Source organism: Garra rufa, chromosome 9 (assembly GCF_049309525.1).
Source record: "Garra rufa chromosome 9, GarRuf1.0, whole genome shotgun sequence".
In the NCBI taxonomy this organism is placed as follows: domain Eukaryota; kingdom Metazoa; phylum Chordata; class Actinopteri; order Cypriniformes; family Cyprinidae; genus Garra; species Garra rufa.
The window spans coordinates 25,958,727-25,983,962 of NC_133369.1; the positions used below are offsets into that span (position 1 = coordinate 25,958,727).

Below are 25,236 nucleotides of genomic sequence, written 5' to 3' on the forward strand. Positions count from 1 at the left end.
TTTAATTTTTTTGACATATTAGAGTCCATTTCGTCACAACATAATAAAAAAAAACTTAGAACAGACGGGAAACACTATATTTTTTACCATTTTTGAGGAAATGTTTTATAAAATCAAGCAAATTATATATGAACAAATCCCTCTGTAAAAACCTTCAGAATATAGACAGGAATAAAAATGTTAAGTGGTGTGTGTAAGTGTTACTGAAGTGGAGATTTGTGGCACAGTGTAGGAGAAAAAACTCATTTTGAGAAAACGGCCTTTAAAAATGTGTGTTGTAATTGGAACCTGTTCACATAAATAGATCAAGTGCTATAAAAGAAGCACTTAACAGTGTCTTTTGGGTGTTTTCTTTCCACTAGTCTGAAAAAACACTTTATGAAACACCAAAAAGCCCAAAATCTCAAACCTGACAGGTTTTTGCCTGCAGTGTCTCCCCTTAATACACTGTATGTACACTTTAGGCACTAATATGTACTTTTGAAGTATGAATATATACATTTAAGGTAGTAATATGTACCACTTACAGGTAAATAAGATAGAAAGATGTACCTTTCAATTTTTGTACCTTACCGTACTACTGCAGTGACAGCATAGTACCATAGTACCTTTTTTGAGAGTGTATATCAAAACACAGATACACACTTTTATAGTCAAAGATTAAAGTTCTTCATAAGATTTTTTTCTGTTTTGATGTCTGCAAACAGCTGTACATGTATGGACACCTGTGAACTAAAACAATTCCAGCTGCACCAGTTTCTGCTCAATAAAATGTGGGGAAATACACACGCACAACAGCCACACATGTAAAAGCATGTTAAAAGAATATAAAAATTTTATTAAACAAAAAAAAATAAAACATTCAACATTCTTGTCATTCAAAAAGTACGGTTATGAAAACATTTATATTACATACTCTGCCAGATATACAGGATTTGTTTTAAAGGTACAGTAACCATCACATATTTGTCGCCAGGTTCTACAAACCTTGAAAAGTACATGCCTTATTTGGCATCATTAAGCAAGAAGCACGTTTAAAAGCACAGGCCCAGCATGTTTTTTTCTAAGTGGTCTTAGACTCTGCTCCTCTCAGTTGGTATCGTTTGTGCCTGCTGTACGTGTACGCTGGTTGCGCTGTTGTCTGGGCACTGGAAGTGGCCTCACTTGCCGTTCAAACTCCATTTCTTTCTCAGCTCTAAAAAAAGAAAAATGCTGTAATACTTTGGTAACACTGTAGCAGTTACTATAGCGCATTTATGATCTTATGATTTATATATTTATTTTTAATTTTGTGAACTATAAATTTATTACCAATTAGGAAACAGACAAATGTTGTTCCCTAGAAGAAAAATGGATTTTGTAAATATAACATCCCTATGTTTATCCATTTTGACATTACCAGTAGATATACAGTATTGTGTAAACTATAGAGATGCATTTATATTTTGTCCAATACTGATAAATGGCAGAAAACATTTGATAAAATAAGATCTCATCAAATGTTCCAATAGGCATCATTCTAATGTACCGTATGAAAAGGTAAAAATAGGAAACAACCACAGAAATGTAAATATCCAACACCAACCAAATACTGAAAAATAATGTCAAATTAGTTTTAAAGGGGTCCTATTATGTCTTAATTTTGTTTTGGGGGGTGCACTAGAACATGCTCTCATGCTTGGTGGTTCAAAAAACGCATTATTTTTCACATAATTTACATTATTACAATACCTTTCTCCCCAGCCTGGCACAAATAGCTTGATTAGTTCAGGGTTAGATGAAGGCCCGCCTTCTGAAAAACCAAATGTGTTGTGATTGGTTAGCTGTCCCAGTGCGTTGTGATTGGCGAACAGCTTAGAGCCTGCTACCTTATAGTTAAGGATATATTAAGGTATAGTGGACACTACAATGGTGTTGGGTCTTATTGCCAACCTGCCAGATCACCGATATTATGATGCTAATTTATTTAATTACTTACATACTTAGATTTATTGCCCAAAACCAGGTCCAGCATAAGGCTAAAAGCAGCCAAATGTTTTTAATATGACTTCATTTGTATTTAACATGACAATAATTGAATAAAAACATTGTAAGTTATTAAATATAATGCTTACATTTGTTTAGTTATTCAGAAAGCAGATACAGAAAACAGGCAATGAACATTAACATTATAAACATCATCACTGATTAGCCTAGCCTAGTCTAGTGCAAGTTTATGCATTTTTAAAAAACACGCGCATTAAAAGTGTAGTCCAAACGAGCCGTTCATTGTAGTTCTTGAAAAGGGATTTTTAAAAAATGAAATATCTCCCTTTGGAGTGGACTTTGAGATTTGTAACTTTGTAGATCTTGTTTATGCCCAAACTGACTAAAATTCAAAAAGTGAAAAAGCATAATAGGACCCCTTTAACATATAATATATAATACAGTTACAACATTATGTATCTTCTTTTGGGTTAACATTTTCATTTTTGCTTGAACCACACTAGCAGTAAAAAGTTTTTAAACAGTAAGATTTTTGATGTTTTTAAAGAGGTCTTTTCTGCTCACCAAGTCTATATTTAATTGATCTAAAATACAGCAAAAGCAGTAATATTGTGAAATATTTGTATGATTTAAAATAACTGCTTTCTATTTAAATATATATTTTAAATGTAATTTATTCCTGTGATCAAAGATAAATTTACAGCACCATTACGTCAGATCCTTCAAAAATTCTTCAAAAGAAACATTGTTTACTATTATTATCAATATTTAAAACAGTACATTTTTTCAGGATTCTATGATGAAAAAAAAGATTCAAAGATCAGAATTGATCTGAAATACAAAGCTTTTGTACTATGCTATAGCACTATACTATTCAAAAGCTTGAAGTCAGTAACTTTTTTTTGGAAAGAAATTATAGAAATGAATACTTTTATTTAGTAGGGATTCTTTACATTAATCAAAAGTATGATAATGATAAAAACATTTATAAGGTTATGAAACATTTCTAGTTTAGATAAATGCTGTTCTTGAAGAAACCTAAAAAATTCTACTCAGCAGTTTCCAACATGATAATAATAATAAATGTTTTTGAGCAGCAAATCAGAATATTTGAATAATTTCTGAAGGATCATGTGACTGGAGTAATAATGCTAAAAAGTCAGCTTTGAAATCACAGGAATAAATTGCATTTTAAAATATATTAATATGGAGAATGGTTATTTTAAATAGTAAAAATATCTTACTGTTTTTGCAGTACTCTTGGTAAGCAGAAGAGACTTCTTTAAAAAAAACATTAAAATCACTATATTACACAGAGGAATGTAAGTGGAGGAAGTACCTGCTGCACTTGCAGTAGTCTTTAGCTGTCAGAGGCTGCCGCATGGATCTCAGCGCTCTCACTCTTTGCTAGGTAAAAAACGCAACATTAAATGAGCCACTTCCTTTCATGCTTGCTTGCTTTCTACCTTTTCTTCTCTCACCTTCTTCCGTTTGATCCTTTTACTGACGAGAACAACCACGATGATAAGTCCAATCAGAACCACAGAACTGACTCCTACAGCAATCCAGATCCACAGCTGTACACCATACACTTCCTTGGTCAAGGTTTTCATAGCTGCAGTTGTTTTCCCTTTCCATTTAGTGGACCCCTGTCCACCTGTTCAGTAATCATTACAATCAGAGACTGAACCGTTTATCTGGGAGTTTGCTTAGTGCACATAAAAGGGAATCATTTCTATTGTGGAATGAGGTTCATGCTTCTAGGGATGCAGTGATATTAAAATTCTGACAACTACCAAAACCAGTGTACCAAAATGTAGTGTAGTTTTATTTTACCTGAAGGTTTGGCCACAACCCTCAAAGTCGTCTCAGCACTTAGACTCGCTCCACCTTCAAACTTCACTGTACACACAAATGTCCCTTCATCGCTGCTCTGCACCTGAGAGAATATGAGGGGAAATTTCTGTCAACATATCCATTTTTTTTTTTTTTTTTTTTTTTGGCATGGATGATTCCATAACGAACCTTTAACATCCAACCTTTTCAATTGCACAAATAGTTTTTTTATGCAAAAAAGGGGTTCTTTGGATTGTTAAAAACAATATAAAGTATTCACATTTTTCAACGTGACATCAAAGTTAGTGCTGAGTTGCTTAGTAGTAAAGTTGACTTTTGATAAATCCTCGCCATTCCAGTGTAAGCCTTTGCCTTCTGTGTTCATCAGGGTTGGGAAGGAGACTCCGGTGAGGTGGTCAGCCTTCCATTTCCCACCCACAACACGCTGAGATACACTCTGAGGAAGAGAACAGGGCAGCTCTATGTCGTCCCCTTTAGAAACATTAACAGGTGTGGTCTGGAGACCTGTTGGAGACCCACACAAATGTCACTGACAGCATGAAATGTTAAGTATTATAGAAATAAAAAACACTTTCATACTAAATAACAACTACTGAGGGACACCAACCAACAACAGTCAATGTTACACTGAGCTTCAAGGCATCGTTGACTTGACACGTCCATTGGCCTGCTTCTTTTGAAGTCACAGACTTCAGCTGAATTACTTGATTTTTTTCATTATATTCTTGACCATTAGGTCTCTTCCACCGTACTTTAGTATTTGTGTCTCCTGCAATGTCACAGTGCAGCTTTGCATCACTAGACTGCACCAGCACTGGGCCTGGTGTAGCAAAGACTGAGAGAGAAAAGGGAGTAAATATGAAAAATACAATAATTCTAAAAAATAAATTAAGTACATACATAAATATGACAAGCACTGCTGTCTCTCACCTGACACAACATGCAGAGTGTATTGTTTTCCTGACTGCGTGCAGGAATAGACTCCAGCATCTCTTGTCTCCAGTCTGGGAACCTTCAAAGTGTCTCCGTTTGCACTTGCTTTTGACGCAATATGGGAAGTACCTTTATAAATAAAATCAATTACAGTGTGACTAAAAATTCACAATCAAATAATTTTTGTATCAAAAGGAGAAAAAAAATGATACCCTTCCGTCTAGTCCCACGTCTGCCATCAATAGTTAAGATGAGAATGTCATTTAATTTCCATTCTATATTACTGTCTGAACCTACTCCACACTTCATGGAAACGTCATCCCCGACTTGCTTATATAACACATCACATTTCCCACACCATATACACAGTGCTGATGGAGAGAAGAATGGAGGGTTAAACAGAGCAAGACAAAGAAAGCTGTACAGACAAAGTAATTACAGACTGTTTGAAATAAAATGTATAGTACAGCTTAGAATAATAATGCACTTTATGAATTTATTTATGCTCACCAAGGAGGAGAAAAAAGAGAATCTTGCAAGTTGCCATTCTGTTCTTATTTTCCTGAAATATATAGTCAATGAAAAGAAAATGAGTTTCTTTTTTAAAACAAAAACCCAGAGCTATACGGAGAATACATTTTTGTTCATAAAAAGAGGCTCATGCTTTTGCAAAGAAAAAAGAGCAAACAGGAAAAAACATACAAGCCACAAACGCTACTCCCTTCAGTAATTTAGTTTTGTACTCCCTCATTCTCATTTTTCTTGCTAGTAAATGTTTGGCCTTTGGTCTATATTCGTAATCTCAGCTATTAACTTAAATTAAATTAAATTTGTATAATATAAGATAAATGCCTATGACACTTACAATACTTTTTAGCTTAACAAGATATTATCAGCAAATATGAAATGCCTCAAAATTGTAGATTGCTTTTTAAAACAATGGATTAGATGCTTTTTTTTTTCTCTTTATCAAAGCCTTAATGTATCTCTCACGTAAATTAATTTACACAGGTTCCTCTGAATGCTTGTGGTCCAAATGAGCATTTCTATGTGAAGCTGCTATTATTGTTAGAAATTTTTTATAAATACTTAAAATTGCAAATTTTTCGTTTAAGTGTTTACATTTTCAGCTTTAAAATAAAAAAAAGTATAGGCCTATTATTTGAGCGAGTCCATACACATATATGGTTATATATTTAAAAAATTATTAAAATTAACTCAACGAAAATATAAAACATTACAAAATGCGCATTCCTCCAGATTGAGTGTTAAAACATATTTTGTTACACGGTGTCTGCACATATCCCGATCAGAGATCGAAGACTAATTTATCAATAGACCTCAAGCAGCAAAAATTCTGATACTCTTCTCATGTTACTTTTCCCTGTTTTATATAACCATTACACACAAGTTAAATATTATATTTCATATGTGTCCGCTCTGATTTTCATACTCACGCTTGGATGCTGTTTTATATTCTCCTGACAAAGTTTAAGAAACGTTCTATAGCTTTAGTCCAACTGGCAAAAGCCAGTGTGTGCGAGAAACCAGTCGATACGAAAAGAACCTGCACAAGTAACTGAAATGAGGTAAGAGAGCGGAAGAAAGCAAAAAAAAATGTTGTATGGAGAGCAACAACCAGAGCAGTGCAGAAAACGCCTCTCACATGCACTTCTCAAGTGGGAAATCCTTGAAATGACGGCTAGATTCACAATAGGGTCACAATAACGTATTAAGCATATAAATAATTAAAAATGAATCGAGGTCAGTACTTTTACAACTAAACCGACCTTTTTTTTCAGTTTTACATATATTCTCTAGTACACAGGGCTGTCAACTTTTATCACACATTCAGCGTGAGACACAGACAATTGACACTGTTCTCACGCTCTCCTGCCACACGTCCATTTTCTCACCCAGTTATATATGTTTGTATGAGTGCATTTGTAATATTTAGAACAGGGTTACTTAACTTTCGAGGCCAAGGGCACATTTAAAACAACATAAAATGTGAAACACACTTGTTCGTGTGTGTGTGTGTGTGTGTGTGTGTGTGTGTGTGTGTGTGTGTGTGCGTGCAAAATAAAATACATTAATATTTAAACATTAAAGAATGTTCAAACTCAAAACATTCTTAAGCAAATATAGCTAGTTCACAAATTTCTTTAGAGAGAAGTATCATTTTTTTCTATTTATGCCCTATAGGAAAAACATATGCGTTGCAGAAGTAATAGAACTCATGACGCTTTAGGAAATCCCTAATATGGACAAAGGCATCATAGACCCAACAATAACAAACATTTTAAAATAACAATGAATCAAATGTGCTACCTATTATATTGTGTTTTATTAAAGTCCCCATGAAATCAAAATTAAAGTTTTTTATCTTTTAGTATGAGTACACTGTAAAAAGTTTGCTGTAAATTTTACAGTAACTTACTGGCAGCTGGATGCCAGTAAGTTACTGTAAAAATGTTTACAGTATTAATACTGTAAGTGCATTTACAGTACTAAAAGGTCTTTACTGTAATTTCATTTACAGTATTTTTACTGTAATTTCATTTACAGTATTTTTACTGTAATTTCATTTACATTATTTTTACTGTAATTTCATTTACAGTGTTTTTACTGTATCTTCAATTACAGTATTTTTACTGTATTTTCAATTACAGTATCAGTACTATAGAGTTTATTTTCATTTATTTTAAACATTTTTACCTGTAAAAACAATCCAATTAACCTACAGCACTGTAATTCAAGATTTTTACCACCCAACCCCATAAAAATCACAATAACTCATAAGCATTAGTTCTGATAATATTCTTTTTAATTGTTGAACATTTTCTTTTTAAGTACAGAGACTTTGTATCATGGCAAACATACACATACTGAAAAGCAAAAATAAGTAAGTACACTACCAGTCATAAGTTTTTGAACACTAAGATTTTTTTTAAAGAATTCTCTTCTGCTTACCAAGCCTGCATTAATTTGATCCAAATTTAATTTATTCCTTTGATCAAAGCTGAATTTTCAGCATCATTACTCGTCTTCAGTATCACATGATCCTTCAGAAATCATTCTAGTATGCTGATAAATTTAATTTTTAGATTTTTCAGGATTCTTTGATGAATAGAAAGATATTATTTAGCAAGGATGATTTAAATTGATCAAAAGTGATAATAAAGACATTCATAATGTTACAAACTATTTCTGTTTCAGATAAATGCTGTTTATCTGAACTTTCTATTCATCAAAGAAACCTGAAAAAAAATGTACTCCACTGTTTTTAGCATTATAATAATTTCAGCAACATCATAATAATAGTTTTTGAGCAGAAAATCAAATTATTAGAATGATTTCTGAAGGATCATGTGACTGCAGTAATGATGCTAAAAATTAAGGTTTGATCACAGCAATAAATTACATTTAAAAATATATTCAAAAAGAAAACAGTTATTTTAAATAATAAAAATGGTTCAAAAGTGTATTGTTTTTGCTGTACTTTGGACCAAATGAATGCAGGCTTAGTGAGCAGAAGAGACCTTCTTTAAAAACATTTAAAATCTTACTGTTCAAAAGCTTTGTCTGGTAGTGTAAATAAAATAAAATCATACAGTAAAAATGTGTTTGTGTTGTGTTAAATTTTAGTAGTTTTGAGTCAAAGTTGACAAGCTCTCTGATGAGAAACGGCAGAATGGGATTCAGGCTGATGCTTGTTGTTTGCACCCTCTTTCCAGAAGTCCATCTGATCTGTGACTGTCAATGCATTTGCTGCCACAAAGGTTGACTGTCTGAACAAACCTGCAAGCACAAGAAAAACAGTGTTTAAAGAACAAGTTTGCCTCAACTGTCAAACTTGGTGCTGTATGCATTTAAAAAAAAAATTATATACTACATACGAACGCAGTAGTAAGAAAAAAAACTGAAGAAACTTTTTCTTGAATTTTTTTATAAAGAATTTTATGAATGGGTCAGTAAGTCACTGATTCTAGGTGTTTAAAAAAGGTAAATTCATTCAGTAATGAAACACTGCTGTGTGCAGAGATGCACAACATGGCTTTGTTAAGAACCGTTTTTACTAAATGGAGCAAAAAGACAATATTTTCTTCTTGATTTAAAGGAGAACTCCGGTGTGATTTTGACCTACAGTGTATTGAATCATGATACCGAGTGTGAACGTACCTTGCATATCTCATCTCGTCTTGTCCACTGCAGTCCGAAATCTGGGGTCAGTTATCCGATGCTCACAACAGGTTGTCAATGAGAGTCAACAGGGCATCGAAGAAGCCATGTAAATAAATCACTGTTTTACGCCATCTTAAATTTAGTCACGATAAGTCGAGTGTCGAGCACCAAGGAATTTATCAGGTTATCAACTTATCAGGTTGTAGTTTCCTTCGTGCTCGACACTCGACTTATCGTGACTAAATTTAAGATGGCGGCGGCCGCTAAACTTCTTGCAGTTACTGTCTGTATAAATCTACTTGTAAATAAACTACCGGTGCTTTTTCTGAGTTCTCAATGTCTCGTTTTAAATGTCAGGGCCCTTGGAAGTCTACCAATGAAGTGTGGAGCTACTTTGTGCCTCGTAAATGGCGTAAAACAGTGATTTATTTACATGGCTTCTTCGATGCCCTATTGACTCTCATTGACAACCTGTTGTGAGCATCGGATAACTGACCCCAGATTTCGGACTGCAGTGGACAAGACGAGATGAGATATGCAAGGTACGTTTACAGTCGGTATCATGATTCAATACACTTTAGGTCAAAATCACACCGGAGTTCTCCTTTAAATCACTTAATATTACATTCTTGTTTATTGAATTTTGTTGCCCTGACACTTAGTAAAGTCTGCCACGGACCATGCTAAATGCTAACCAATCTGTTCATATAAACATTCTAAACAGGTGTGTGTTTCCTAGAAAGTCTGTGCATATAATAGGCCTACTATGATTAAAAATCTATATTTGTTGTTTTACAGTAACAATAATCTAAATTGACAGACAGTAAGATTGCTATTATGAATTTAAAGGTTACAGTAAGTTAAAGATACCTGAAGCAGCTGCATTTTGCTGTTTAAATGCTGGTTTAATAGAAATAATTTTAATGCGCATGCAAACTCAATCTTGATGGTAATAAAAACATTCCCAGGAAATAAATACCTTACAAATGTGTACTTTAAATTAGGGATGCACCGATCCTCATCGGCCGATCATTTGCGCGTTTTGTCAGTAAAGCCGGTTCTGTAATCAGCGGTAAATGCCATCAGGTGCGTGATTTCACGTTAAGCCGTATATATACTACACACAGCCGTTGTTCACTGACGAGCTGCGCACATTCACACTGATAATGAACATTGATTTGCGCAGCTCGTCAGTGAACAATGGCTGTGTGTAGTATATACGGCTCAACGTTAAATCACGCACCAGATGGCATTTACCGCTGATTACAGAACCGGCTTTACTGACAAAACGCGCAAGCATGATCGGCCGATTCGTATCGGTGCATCCCTACTTTAAATACAATATAACTTGCTTAGGATAAAAGCATCTGAAAAATGCATGAATGTAAATGCAATGTAAAACAAAATATGTTTTAGGTTACCTTATTCTGCATGTCTGTAAAATGGACAGCTGGCTGTGTGATGATTCTGCCCTTGATGGTCAGCATCCAGTTAGTGCTTGGAGAAATCTCCTGTAACAGACAGTGTCACAACACCCTTTTAGTGTTACTATAGTTTATGATCAGAAAAGACAACTACTGTACAGTAATACAATTTACATTTTTAATAAAATAAACATTTATAATATTTATTAGCAAAACTTGCTATATTAATATATTGCTAGCCCGTTACTCTCTTTAAAATGTTAACCCGTTCTGTGAGTTAGTGGAGAACAGCAGCCTGTGGCTAATTTAGTAACGTTAACATTAGTTAAGTTGACGAAAGCAAAAGCTTAACGTTACCTGTTGTTTGCACTGCGACGACGGCAATCACCAGAAAAGGCTCCAATACACCTCTGATGCAGACGACATGACCACGAGACCACAAACTTGAAAATAAAACACAAAAGAAGCACTTAACCGAGGTGTTTCAGCTTTACCTCAGTGTTTCATGTTAGCGCGCTGTTTATGTCACGTCTGTCACTGAATTTAGGGACCGTCTATAAAGTTACATACGACATTGACACACACATTTCTTACTTAAACATCATTTGAAGAGAATTACCTTGCCAGCTATAAAGAAGCAGCGTTGAAACGATATTATGCCGCTCTGTGACTAACGTTAACGTTGAGTTTGTCAACTTCGGCTTATGGACATTATTAGCTTACCAGTTCATGTTATCGTCGATACTATGGCAGTCATTCACAAGAAGAAGATCCAAAATACACCTCCGACGTTACAGACGACATCCAGACCAGAAACTTGAAAATAACAAGCAAAAGAAGGGCTTGAAAATACTATTTAAAATCTCCACAGAAAAAGCGGTGTTGCTTAACGCACTTTACGTTACCTCAGTATTTCACCTCAGTTCGCCGTTAAGCTTGAGTAACGTTAAGGGCTCGTCAGACGAGTTAACTTGCATTAAAGGGCAGCACAATATACAAACGCGTTTCTCGGTTTCACTAAAGTTTTATTTCGACTAATATATGTCACCTTAAGTTACTCACCAGTCCATGTTTTCACCGTTATGGCGGCGCCCCGGCCGTCAGTCAGAAAAAAAGGCTACCGACATGCAAAACACGATGAATATTGTTAGTTTCCTGTTAACAAGTGAAACATCTTAAAATTGTTCAGTTTTTCATAAAACAGAAATAATATACTAACCTTTTTGTCAAGTTATTGGTGCAACATTTCTCCTTTTGTCCTTTTTACCGCCACTTCCTCTCAGCAGGAGAGAAAAAAAATCGCCATTGCCATTGGTCAATTTTTCGCGGGCAAGTTCACTACTGTAAATTTACAGTAGTTTACTGTAAACGGATTTACAGTAGTGGATAATTACAGTAGTGATCATATATTTTCCCACAATCCTTTGCAGTTTACAGTAAAATACTGTATATACATTTTACAGTATCTTACTGTAGATATTACAGTAAAATACTGTTCAAATTACAAAAATCGGTTACAGTGTATGTTAGCCTTAAGATTATCTATAAGCTAGTGTGCTCCAAAACAACAACAACAACAACATTCACGTTTACAAGATATGAGCATTTAAAACTTACAGTCTCTCACTTCCGCCAATATGAATCAATGATTTTGACGACATCACGCTGCACTTCAGCTTCTCATTAAACGTTCTGTCCAATCAAATGCTCTCTAGAATCCATAGTGTCCCACCCCCTACACTATAAATAGACGTTGAAGCTGCGGCTGAGATCGGTCACTTCTTCACAGTGTTAGTGTTTTCTCTATGGTGAATGGCATGTAGTGCACAATTTAGGTGATAGGAAACGATTCAGACATTGTAAATATGCTTTCCATTGGGGAAAATGAGATCTGGTTTTGCGTCAAGTCATGCGAACCATCTGCACATATTAAACTACACAGCCTCAGCATGATTATGATCACTATTTTGTTTTAATCAGTGTTTCATATTGAACCTAGGGGGTAATCTATCAGACTATGGCTGTCATAAACTGACAAATCCAGCTTTATCGAGCCTGGTCTTTGCTGGTCCTCAAGCTGGTTTTAGAGGGGTTTTGACTTTTGGGAGACCAGCTGAAATAACCAGTTAAAACCTGCTTAAGCTAGTTTTAGCTGGGGGGGGGGGGGGGGTTATATCCATCGCCATTTGTAAGATCTTTCTGTAGCTGTGGTCATCATGTCCCCCCTTAGTCCAAAATATGTATGAAAATGTTAAATAACGTTATATTAAACTATGCAAGTCTTAATACCCAGGGTTCCCTTTAATATGCTGTCTTACACATACAATTGTCCCGTTTACAATTGTCTCTTTTGGTTTCAGTTTCACAGACTTTCAGTTTGTTCATCGTCAGTCTCCTTTTTTCTTTTGTCTTAGTTTTCTGCCATTAATATGTTTCCATGGCCACTAACTGATTCATCACAGCTGTCCGTTATTAGTTCTTCATCACTGTGTTTTTAAGTTCCTCCTTGTGCACTCTTCATTTGTTTGGTATTGTTTGTGCAAGCCACACTGTTTTGCCTGCTTTAGGATCTACCTGTATTTGTTAGATTTAATAAAGACTTCTGTTATTTTGGCTCCTTATTGTCTGACCTAAAGCGTGACAGAATACCAGACTCCAAGATCAGAAGACGAGAAAGGATTGGTACCATTAATGTGGTACCTCATAGCTGCCCGGGACTTGATTTTCCAAGGTGGCCGTTGCTTGGAGGGCTATGTGGAGGAGTTACCATCAGCCACCAAGTGGTGTGCAATAATGTCACCCTCATGGATGACTTTTGGTGTCGGTTTCCTGATGGCCAGAGAAAATTTCTATTAAAGTTTTGCAGAGTACATAATCTTTGTCCTCCTTTGAGATGGAACAAGCTGAAGAGAAGGACAACAGCACAAGCGTTTAGCCCCACCTAACATCCATTATCATGCCACCGATTCCAGTGCCCAGCCTGCCATCATCTACACAAGGAGCTCTCGCCTGCGGTGATGAGAGAGCTAGACCCTGAGTGGACAGAGCCGGTCATCGTCTCATTGCCTGAGCCCCAAAAGGAGTATTGTCATGGGATGCTTCGCTGAGTACAAAGTTATGGAGAAGGACCTTACCCACATTTCCACCGCTGAGGGTGAGCTGGAATAGAGTGTTTTGGAATATTAAGTGGAGGAAGTCTCCTTTTTGCTCTGCTGCCATTGATCCTGCTCAGTACTAAGTGCCTTCATCGTCACTGATTATGCTCAGCTCAAAATTGTTTGTCTTCGCCATCACTGGTTCTGCCCAGCTCAGCGAATCCGGAGTCTGTAGAACATCCAGCCGGCCTCCCTATCCCGCCTCCTCTTAACAATCCAGCCAGTTCTTCAGCCCTGTCTCTGCTGGCCCCCTTCAGTCCCTCGACATCTCCAGTTACCCCACTCAAGTGTGCAGATCTGCCTTGGGTCCTCCAGTCACCAGCTCTATCCAGGCTAGAGGTTCCTATAGTTCTGGCTTCGGCTTCTGGGCCATTCACTCCACCTCTGCCAGTCAACCCACCAGCTTTGCCTTGACTCCTCCCTCCCTCGGCTTCACCCGGAACCATCATCCTTCTGCTTGGTCCGGGTTCCCTTTCCCACCAGTTCCACCCTGGTCAGTTGTCGCTCCAACTTCTCCATGGACTTCCAGGCCATCAGCTGCTCTTAATCCCTCCACCCCTATGGCTTGACTGCAAACCTCATTCCCTCAGGCTCCACCGCTGTCCTCAGTCTCCATGTTGTTACCGCAGTCTTCAGGCTCCCTGGCTGCATCACTCGTCACAACGGCTCCGCCACACTCTCCGATATGAGGGGTTTTCAAACCCCCCTGCCCTACACATTTTGCATGTCTCCCTCATCTAACATACCTGACTAAATCATCATACCTACTAAATCATCAGCTCATTAGTAGAGACTGCAAAACCTGAATTGGGTGTTGAATAAGGGAGACATGCAAAATGTGCAGGGAAGAAAGAGCCTTGAGGACAGGTTTGAAATCCCCTGACCTATACCGCCAGACCTATATATATATGAGTGGTTCTGAGTCGAGCTCTCCATCTACTGCCTGGTCCCCTCTGCCAATGGCTCCATCTCTGTCCATAATCGCCATGGTCCCTTCACCCTCCCTCCATCAAGTCCGCTGTGGGCTGTCATTCTGGTTGGGCTCTGGATCCCTGGTTGGCTACCATCAGCTCCGCCCTGGTTCCTGGTTCTATTGGGGACCTAATGACCTCCTATCCCAAGCCAAAGGCTTAATCTGGCATCTGAACCTAGAGCATTTTTATTTGCACTCGTATTGGTAAAACGATTAGAAGATATTCAAGCGGAGTCAGTCAAAGAATCAAATTTGGATTTTGAACCACATCAAAAATCTTCTAAATTTGTTCAGAGTGGTCAGACTGAAACAGAGTGACAAATCCAACCAGTGAGTGGTCTGTTGCACTAATGTGAACTCACAATTGTGAGAAATAAGTTTGAATTGTGAGATGTAAATTTGCAATTCTGAGAACATCATTTTAACTTTTCATTGTTAACCAGATGAATTACCAAATGTCATTACTAGTGTTGTTTACACACTTAGATTTACAGTAACAGTATATTTTCATATTTTTACATGTACAGTCTCTATACTCTAATTATTGCCAGTAAACATGCATTCATACAGATTACTTTCTGTAAAATGTTTATTATTGCTGACACTGCATTTCACATTAGCTCTAGAAGCAATAATGACACAATAGCCACTATCCAATCAGGGGGAGGCACAAAGGAGACTAGTGGTTGTGTGGTAAGGCATTGTATAACATGGGCGTTTCAAGGAAGAACCGTTAAATCTGCATATCCTACGTCTTTTTTTCCTTTCGTTATTATCATATCTCGATAGCCCAGGTCCTTAGGTGGTTTCTCGGAGGCAAAAGCTTTCTAGTCATTGAGGATTATAAACCTGAAAAAAAAGCAAAGAGAGACACATGAGAAGAAAATTAAATGACATGAGAAATCAAATTTGCCTTGATCTTTTTGACATATAGGTCTTTAAAACATTGTCCTCATAATAAACAAACCACTTAAGCTCCAAAAACAGTTTGTTTGGATATTGTGGGATTTGGATTTGTGACTGCCTCCAGACCAATACTTTGCAAAATTGCATATGAATAAAGAAGGATGGAGAGAGAATTTCACTCACTTTTGGTCCTTCTTGATGTGGTGTAACATATTCTAAATGTAAAAGGAAGGGAAATGAGCATGCACAATTACATGTCCAGTATTAATATTGTATATTCAATACTGACTGATCTAACATTGGCCAATAAGCTAACTGATACGGTTCTGATATAAAGTGTGCATCCATACAAGACTGATATTGTACTGAACAGAAGTTGTGCAGTGTAGTTTTGTTTTACCTGAAGGGCTGGGTACAACCATCAAAGTCGTCTCAACACTCGATCCACCCTCAAACTCCAATGTACACATAAATGTCCCTGCATCGCTGCTCTGCACCTAAGAGAATATGAGGGGACATTTCTGTCAACATATAAAAATGGTTGACTTTTGATGATTTCTAGCCATAACAGTGTAGGCCTTTGTCTTCTGTGTTCATCAGGGTTGGGAAGGAGACTGTGGGAAGGTGGTTAGCCTTCCAGTTCCAACCCACAACACACTGAGATACACTCTGAGGAAGAGAACAGGGCAGCTCTATGTCACCCTCTATAGAAACATTAAAACCTTTGGTCTGGAGACCTGTTGGAGACCCAGACAAATGTCACTGACAGCATGAAATGTGAAGTATTACAGTAATAAAAAAAAAGAACATACTACTGAGGACACCAACCAACAACAGATGCCCACTGGCCTCTTTTGAAGTCACACGCTTTAAGTGAATTACTTGTTTCTTCATATTATATTTTTGACCATTAGGTCTCAGCCACTTCAGTATTTGTGTCTCCTATGTGTTTACAAAGAAATTCTAGACTGTTTATAATAAAATATATTGTACATCTTAGAATAATACAATGCACTTCATAAATTTATTTATGCTCTCCAAAAAGGAGAAAAAAGGAGGATTTTGCAAGTTGTCATTCTATTCTCCTTTTTTCCTAAAAAAAATGTTAAATGAAATGAAAAGTTTATTTTTATAATAAATTAAAAAAACAGAGTTAAATTGACATTTCTTTTCAGTGAGAAAATCTTTATATATTTATGTTCATAAAAAGAGGTTCATGCTTTTGCAAAGAAAAAAGGGCAAACAGGAAAAAACATGTGGCTATGAGCCACAAACACAACTCAGTTCAATAGTTTTGTTTCGTTCTCATTTTTTTCCCCAGTAAATGTTTGATCTACAAAATAATATTCATAGTTTTAACTGATTAACATTAGATTCAAATAATGAGATAAGACATTTATTATTTTTAAGCTAAACAAACTATTACCAGCAAATCATATAATGCCTCCATACTGTACACACACCTAAAAAACAAGCATTATTTCAAAAATGCTCTTATTATTACAGATTATTTATTTATATGATCATATTCAAAAAGCATTAAATATAACGAAAATACACTGCTCAAAAAAATAAAGGGAACACTAAAATAACACATCCTAGATCTGAATGAATGAAATATTCTTATTAAATACTTTGTTCTTTACATAGTTGAATGTGCTGACAACAAAATCACACAAAAATTATCAATGAAAATATAATTTAACCCATGGAGGTCTGGATTTGGAGTCACACTCAAAATTGAAGTGGAAAAACACACTACAGGCTGATCCAACTTTGATGTATGTCCTTAAAACAAGTCAAAATGAGGCTCAGTGTGTGGCCTCCACGTGCCTGTCTCCCTACAATGCCTGGGCATGCTCCTGATGAGGTGGAGGATGGTCTCCTGAGGGATCTCCTCCCAGACCAGGGGCCTCATTTATAAAGACTTGCGTAGAAACCATCCTTGATTTTATCTAAGAACTTTTCTGATTTGATCGTAAGAGCGATTCAGAGAAAACGAACGTACCACGAAATCCATGCGTACGCCAGTCATTCAGTTATAAATCACAAATGATCGTGGAATTGTGTGCAGCTGAATGTTCCGCCGTCGAAACGCCCCTGCTTAATTAATTAACATATAAAATGAGCTCATTCCTAAAGCAAAAACTCTGTGACAATGGCAAGTAAAAAGGAGTGCAAGAAATCAAATTATAGTGAGGCTGAACTATCTGCAATACCAGGCATTACCACAAGGAAACGGTCGTACGCCAAGCTGGAATCTGACGTGGAGATAAGTACTTTTCCACGTCAAAGACGGTTTTTATAAATCTGTACTTTGACGTGGATTTGATCGTACGAACACTCTAAGATCAAATCAGTGCGTAAGAAAGATTTTATAAATGAGGCCCCTGGACTAAAGCATCCACCCACTCCTGGACAGTCTGTTGTGCAACGTGGCATTGGTGGATGGAGCGAGACATGATGTCCCAGATGTGCTCAATTGGATTCAGGTCTGGGGAACGGGCGGGCCAGTCCATAGCATCAATGCCTTCGTCTTGCAGGAACTGCTGACACACTCCAGCCACATGAGGTCTAGCATTGTCTTGCATTAGGAGGAACCCAGGGCCAACCGCACCAGCATATGGTCTCACAAGGGGTCTGAGGATCTCATCTCGGTACCTAATGGCAGTCAGGCTACCTCTGGCGAGCACATGGAGGGCGGTGCGGCCCTCCAAAGAAATGCCACCCCACACCATTACTGACCCATTGCCAAACTGGTCATGCGGGAGGATATTGCAGGCAGCAGAACATTCTACGGTGTCTCCAGACTCTGTCACGTGCTCAGTGTGAACCTGCTTTCATCTGTGAAGAGCACAGGGCACCAGTGGCAATTTTGCCAATGTTGGTGTTCTCTGGCAAATGCCAAATGTCCTGCACGGTGTTGGGCTGTAAACACAACCCCCACCTGTGGACGTCAGGCCCTCATACCACCCTCACTGAGTCTGTTTCTGACCGTTAGAGCAGACACATGCACATGTGTGGCCTGCTGAAGGTCATTTTGCAGGGCTCTGGCAGTGCTCCTCCTGTTCCTCCTTGCACAAAGGCGGAGGTAGCGGTCCTGCTGCTGGGTTGTTGCCTCCTATGGCCTCCTCCACATCTCCTGATGTACTGGCCTGTCTCCTGGTAGCGCCTCTATGCTCTGGACACTATGCTGACAGACACAGCAAACCTTCTTGCCACAGCTCGCATTGATGTGCCATTCTGGATGAGCTGCACTACCTGAGCCATTTGTGTTGTCACTCATGCTACCACTAGAGTGAAAGAACCACTAGCATTCAAAAGTAACCAAAACATCAGGCAGAAAGCATAAGAACTGAGAAGTGGTCTGTGGTCACCACCTGCAGAACCACTCCTTTATTGGGGGTGTCTTGATAATTGCCTATAATTTCCACCTGTTGACTATTCAATTTGCACAACAGCATGTGAAATAAGCATCATGGATTCAGATTGAATGTTGTGGTGGATGTGGCGACTGTCGATTACGTCTCGTTTCTCCATTGGACTGTTTACACACGTGTTTCAGAGCGATACGCTGAAGGCGTTCCCATAGGGTTTCCGGTGCAGCGTCTCGTTCCCTCAAGGAGACGTTTTTGCTGTTTTTTAAGAAACCATTCGCTTTTACAAGTTAGATATTATATTTAATAGTTGAACTCTGCTTTTAATACTCATGTTTGGATGCTGTTTTATGTTTTAAGTTCTGCGCCTTTAGTCTAACTAAAAACAAACCAGCAAATATGAAAACCTGAACCTGCACAAAAAACTGAAATTAGGTATGAGAGCGGAAGCAAGCAAATGTTATGTGGACCGAAACAACTGGAGCAACCAGGGTCTCACCTCAGTCATGGTACTGAAGGTGGAAAAGAGCGCTGTACATTCCCCCTCCACCTACTATCCCTGCCGGCCATGACTAACCCATATGCAGTGACATTTGCCAATCATAACAGCAGCAACAGGTCCCATGTACTCAAACCTCATTTACCAAGCTGTGTGGGTTATTACAGGCAAACATTTAAATTAATGCATGATTAAATATTGTGGCAATAAATTTTAGTTTTTTAAAAAAAAGTTAATTTTAGGATACTCACATTTATTTACGATTAAAAAACTCCCATATTGACGCTTGGTCAGGACCCCTTGGCGTCACTTTTTGACACACAGGGTCCCACTTTAGCGTAATTTTTGTGCAGGGTCCTCCACTGGTTTAAATAAGAAACCTTTGGTGTCAGTATGCTGACACGAAAGGTATTGAGAATTTTATTGTCATGATTAAATTACATATTGGGTAATAATTTTGCCATTATTGCATATATGTTGGAGTGTGGTTTTTTTTTTCAATGTAAAGAGTCAAAACAATTATTTTTACATTACACTATTTACACATTTATGAGCACATAACCCAACCCCTGCCTAAACCTAAACATTTGTCAATATAAAACATAGGATATACAGGCAGATACAACTATAGTCACAATTTATTTAAAAAGTATTATTATCCCAAGTCTTCCAAGACAAAACGATTGATTTCCAATTAAGTTCAGTGAATGCATTCTTCACTACCACTGAGTAAACACTACAAAGAGTTACAGAGAGAGTCTTAATAAGGGACTGCTTTGCTAACTTACATTTTGGGCATGCAAAACTTGTAGAATAAGTAACAATGCACAAATGTGTCATCAAATTATTTGCAAAAAACATACAGTCATTGACTATTCTTTGACTTTTTTCAGTTTTAGTGAGTAATATTCATTTTGAATTTCCAGCAACTTTATTTGCAAATTGAGCTTTTTTCTTTCAAGAGACTCAATGTCATCCTCAGGGGCTGTACTCTGTGCAAACCCTGGGTCTTGTGAGGGAGAGGGCTCAACTGGAGGATATGGGGAGATGTCCTGAGTTGATACAGGAGAAGATGCATCAGATGGACTGGCTCCAGCATCATCCATACTACATTCACATGCAGAAAATAATTAAGAGTGCAAACATGTTTAGTGAATCCGATGTGTATTTTTTTGCATGTCCATAGAATAAAGTAACTAATGTCAAGTTATAAAAAAGGCTAACACATTAAATATATCATTTTCTTCTTACCATCTCTTTAACTCCTTTAATTTAAGCAGTGCAGGAGCTTCTGCAGTGCCACAAATGGAAAGACTGGCTAATCCCAGTATCTCCTCTACTATCTTAGCGATCTCGGGCTGAGGTTTACATGGAGTGCCTCCACCTATTCAACAAGAAATCAGCTGCTGACCACATGGAAACAGTCATTTAATATAAAAAGAAGGGTTTAATAAGCCTAAAATAAAATGTGCTTTATTGTCATGCTTCAATTTCCTTTGATTGTTGTTGCCAAAACATTGTACCACCTCTTCTCTCCATTCTCTGTTGAACATCTTGTCAGAGAAACTGAATATTCCTCTTATCACCTCTTTCCATTTAAAGACTGACTGCACTAGAAGATTTTCTTCTTTGGACCAGTTTGGTTTTCTTTTCAAATCTATTTTTATAGTCTGCAACTTCCTAGTCTTTTCTTTATATGAGAGCAATTTACAATGCTGTGATTCATCAGCCTAATTAATTAAATAGCATCACATTTGTCCATTTAATTAATGTGTTGAAACTCACAATTAAAACTGTGTTTTTGCACATAATGCAAACAATTTTTTTTTTTTTGAAGAGCAGGTAATATGGGTTTTCGAAAAATGTTTTTTGCATTTTGTTATGTAGCTATCCTTCAATGCAAAAAGTCCGTGCATGATAAATAAAGATATTGTCTTTCAAAGAAAGACAGACAGATTTGCTAAATGCTTGCCAATGAAAGATAAGTCTGTACCTTCTTTATTTGGACCAACAAGCATCTCCAAACCACAACCTGTAAGTACGATTGATACGTTATGTGTACATTTTAAATTGAGTGCTCAAAATATAATGTTTTTTGTGCTAATAAAAAACAGTATTACTGTCTTACTGAAATAGTTCTGATAATTCGCTCTGAATCCACTATTTCTTAAGAATGTGTTAAACAATGTAGACTGTTGTTTATCTAATTACTTCGTTTAATAATAAAGAATGTAGACATATTTAGGTTTAAAAACTGTATTGTTTTATCAGTTAACAACGTTAGCACTCAGCTAACACATCCACTGTTATTGTTTTATAAAGTGCTAACAGTTTAGCAGCTTTTGTTGTGGGCATGATTTGCTTGCATAAGTGTTACACAAAATGTTTTTTGCTATTATTTAATAACAGATTGGAGCACTATATTTTAGTTTGTAGTTTGTATCTAAAGGTGCATGCTTTGTCAATGGTAGCACTCGCTAACTTGCTGAAGTACTCCTCTCTGTACCAAATCACACAGACTTGGCCAACTGACCAATCAGACAAGAGTAGGCTTATAGAAGAAAGGGGTTTGTTCAGAACTGCTTGGAAATAAAATTACAATCTGACCTTAGATGCATTTAAACCTGTTGTAGGGGACTCCAGCACAATATTAGGAAACTTTAATACCATATGACCTGCTCTTTAAATAAATTTAAATATTAATATAATTGTAATGTGACTTCCCCTTTGCAAACTCACTATTAGGCAATTTAAAGGTTGAGGGCCGCCATTTTGGGTTGACATCATTGCAGTTCTTAGTTCATAACACTTCAGCTATAAGACTATTCTTGAGAGCATTTCTGAGAACTTTTATACACACAGGCGCAGATCTAAATTTAAAAAAAAAAGTGCTGTACATAAGCTGCATATGAATATTGATAAAGAGAGATGGAGAGAGAGCTTCACACCTTCTTCATGTGGTGTAACAATTTAAATGTAAAAATAGGGGAAATGAGCATGTATATGATATATATTTAGTAATGACCGATCTCCAACATTGGCCAATAAGCTAACTGATATGCTTCTATTATAAAGTGTGCATCCCTACAAGGTGTGAGGTGTAGTTTTGTTTTACCTGAAGGTTTGGCCACAACCCTCAAAGTCGTCTCAACACTTAGACTCACTCCACCTTCAAACTCCACTGTACACACAAACGTCCCTTCATCGCTGTTCTGCACCTGAGAGAATATGAGGGGACATTTCTGTCAACATATAAAAATGGTTCTTTGTTGGCCCAGATGATCCTATCAAGAGCCTTTAACATCCATGGAACCTTTACAGAAGCACAAATAGTTCTTTATACAGAAGCATTCTTTAGATTATTAAAAACTGTAAAGTGTTTACATTTTTCAACATGACAGCAAAGTTAGTGCTGAGTTGTCCAGTAGTAAAGTTGACTTTTGATGAATCTTCACCATTCCAGTGTAAGCCTTCGCTTGCTGTGTTCATCAGGGTTGGGAAAGAGACTGTGGGAAGGTGGTCAGCCCTCCATTTCCCACCCACAACACGCTGAGATACATTCTGAGGAAGAGAACAGGGCAGCTCTATGTCGTCCCCTTTAGAAACATTAACATCTTTGGTTTGGGGACCTGTTGGAGACCCACACATGTCACTGACAGCATGAAATGTGAAGTATTACAGTAATGAAACACTTTTATACTAATTAACAACTACTGAGAGACACCAACCAACAACAGTCAATGTTACACTGAGATGTAAGTCATCTCTGACTTGACACGTCCACTGGCCTGCCTCTTTTGAAGTCACAGACTTTAGGTGAATTACTTGATTTTTTTTCCATATGTACTTCATTATAAGGGGGTCTCATCCACAGTACTTTAGTATTTGTGTCTCCTGTAATAAATACATACATGAAAATGACAACCACTGTTGTCATCTCTCACCTGACACAATATGCAGAGTGTATTGTTTTCCTGACTGCGTGCAGGAATAGACTCCAGCATCTCTTGTCTCCAGTCTGGGAACCTTCAAAGTATCTCCTGTTGTATGTACTTTTGATGCAATATGTGAAACACCTTAAAAAATAAAATGAATTACAGTGTGACTACTCATAAAAATTCATATTCAAATCATTTTTGTATCAAAAGGAAAAAAAAATGATACCCTTCCGTCTAGTCCCACGTCTGCCATCAATAGTTAAGATGAGAAAGCCATTCAATTTCCATTCTATATAACCGTCTGAACCTACTCCACACTTCATGGAAACCTCATCCCCGACTTGCTTATATATCACATCACATTTCCCACACCATATACACAGTGCTGATGGAGAGAAGAATGGAGAGTAAGGAGGGTTAAACAAAGCAAGACACAGAAAGCTGTACAGACAAAGTAATTACAGACTGTTTAAAATAAAATGTATAGTACAGCTCAGAATAATAATGCACTTTATGAATTTATTTATGCTTACCAAGGAAAAAAAAGAGGATCTTGCAATTTGCCATTCTGTTCCTTTTTCTAAAAAAAGAAAGAAAGAAAGAAAGAAAGGCTCGTTCTTTTACAAAGAAAAAGAGCAAACAGGGAAAAGCATATGTGACCCTGGACCACAAAACCAGTCATAAGGTTCAATTTTACAAAACTGAGATGTATACATCATATGAAAGTTCAATAAATAAGCTTTCTATTTATATATGGTTTGTTAGGATAGGACAATATTTGGCCGAGATACATCTATTTGAAAATCTGGAATCTGAGGATGCAAAAAAATCAAAATCCTGAGAAAATCACCTTTAAAGTTGTCCAAATTAAGTTCTTAACAATGCATATTACTAATCAAAAATTACATTTTGATATGTTTACAGTAGGAATTTTACAAAAAATCTTCATGGAACATGATCTTTACTTAATTTCCTAATGATTTTTGGCATAAAAGAAAAATCAATAATTTTGACCCATACAATGTATTTTTGGGTATTGCTACAAATATACCCCAGCGACTTAAGACTGGTTTTGTGGTCCAGGGTCACATATGTGACTATGAACCACAAACAGTTTTAAGTAATTTTGTTTCGTTTAAATTTTTTCCTCCACTACATGTTTGGTCTAGAAAATAATATTAATAATTTCAAACTATTAACATTAAATTCTAATAATCTGAGATAAATAAGACATTTACTGTAGTTTTAAACTAAACAAGCTATTACCTGCAAGATAATTAATGCCTCCAGACTGTAGGACACACATACTAGAAACAATGAATATCTTTATTGTATTTATTGTATTAATATATGTAAGATTCCCTTAGTTTTTGTGGTGAAAATAAACATATTTATGAATATTTCAGATTATTGTTATTACAGGTTAAACGTGTATTTGTCGTTTTCTTTCAATTCTTTAAATTAGCCATTTTTAATTTGCAAAAAAAAAAAAAAAAATTCCAAGTCAGTCCATAGATTTATAAATGAATACAAGACAAAACATCTTTTGGTTGGCAAACACGGTTAAACTTAGCAAAAAACAATAATTCTAGTACTTCTCTTTATGTTGGTTTCCCTGTTTTATGTAACATACTATTTGCTTATGCAAGTTAGGTATTGTTATATAAACGCTCTTCTTTTCATACTCACGTTAGAATGGTGTTTTGTTTTGTTGACAAAGCTCAAGTGAAGTTCTGTGCCTTTAGTCCAACTAGTAACAAGCAGTGTGAGCGAGAAACTAGTCCATATGAAAACCTGACCCTGCACAAGGAACTGAAATTTAACATGACAGCGGAAGAAAGCCAAAAAGATATTTGCTTGGACAGAGAAACAACCAATGTAGGAACAGAAAACGACTCTCACATGCACTTCTCACGTGAAATCCTTGAAATAAGTTTAAATTCGACAATTGAGCCTATAAACAGGGTCACAATAATATAATATAGAAAGGAATTAATAAAACT

General features: G+C 36.7%; 1 protein-coding gene and 1 long non-coding RNA gene across 2 annotated transcripts; both read right to left on the bottom strand.

Annotated features, from left to right (window-relative positions):
• Window positions 1-807: 807 nt before the first annotated feature.
• On the bottom strand, window positions 808-25,031 carry cd4-2.2 (CD4-2 molecule, tandem duplicate 2). The gene is given in 16 exon segments (XM_073847493.1): window positions 808-1,195; window positions 3,326-3,393; window positions 3,468-3,643; window positions 3,823-3,925; window positions 4,103-4,347; window positions 4,451-4,678; window positions 4,774-4,905; window positions 4,989-5,147; window positions 22,384-22,513; window positions 22,680-22,924; window positions 23,024-23,130; window positions 23,132-23,237; window positions 23,240-23,371; window positions 23,460-23,618; window positions 23,767-23,813; window positions 24,923-25,031. Coding segments are annotated over 15 exon segments (2,130 nt in total). The 5' UTR covers window positions 23,801-23,813; window positions 24,923-25,031; the 3' UTR covers window positions 808-1,089.
• On the bottom strand, window positions 10,381-11,468 carry LOC141342200 (uncharacterized). Its single transcript, XR_012356677.1, has 3 exons — window positions 11,109-11,468; window positions 10,743-10,828; window positions 10,381-10,472 (listed from the first exon to the last, which is right to left on the bottom strand). It is a non-coding gene; the product is annotated as an uncharacterized lncRNA (long non-coding RNA).
• Window positions 25,032-25,236: the final 205 nt, after the last annotated feature.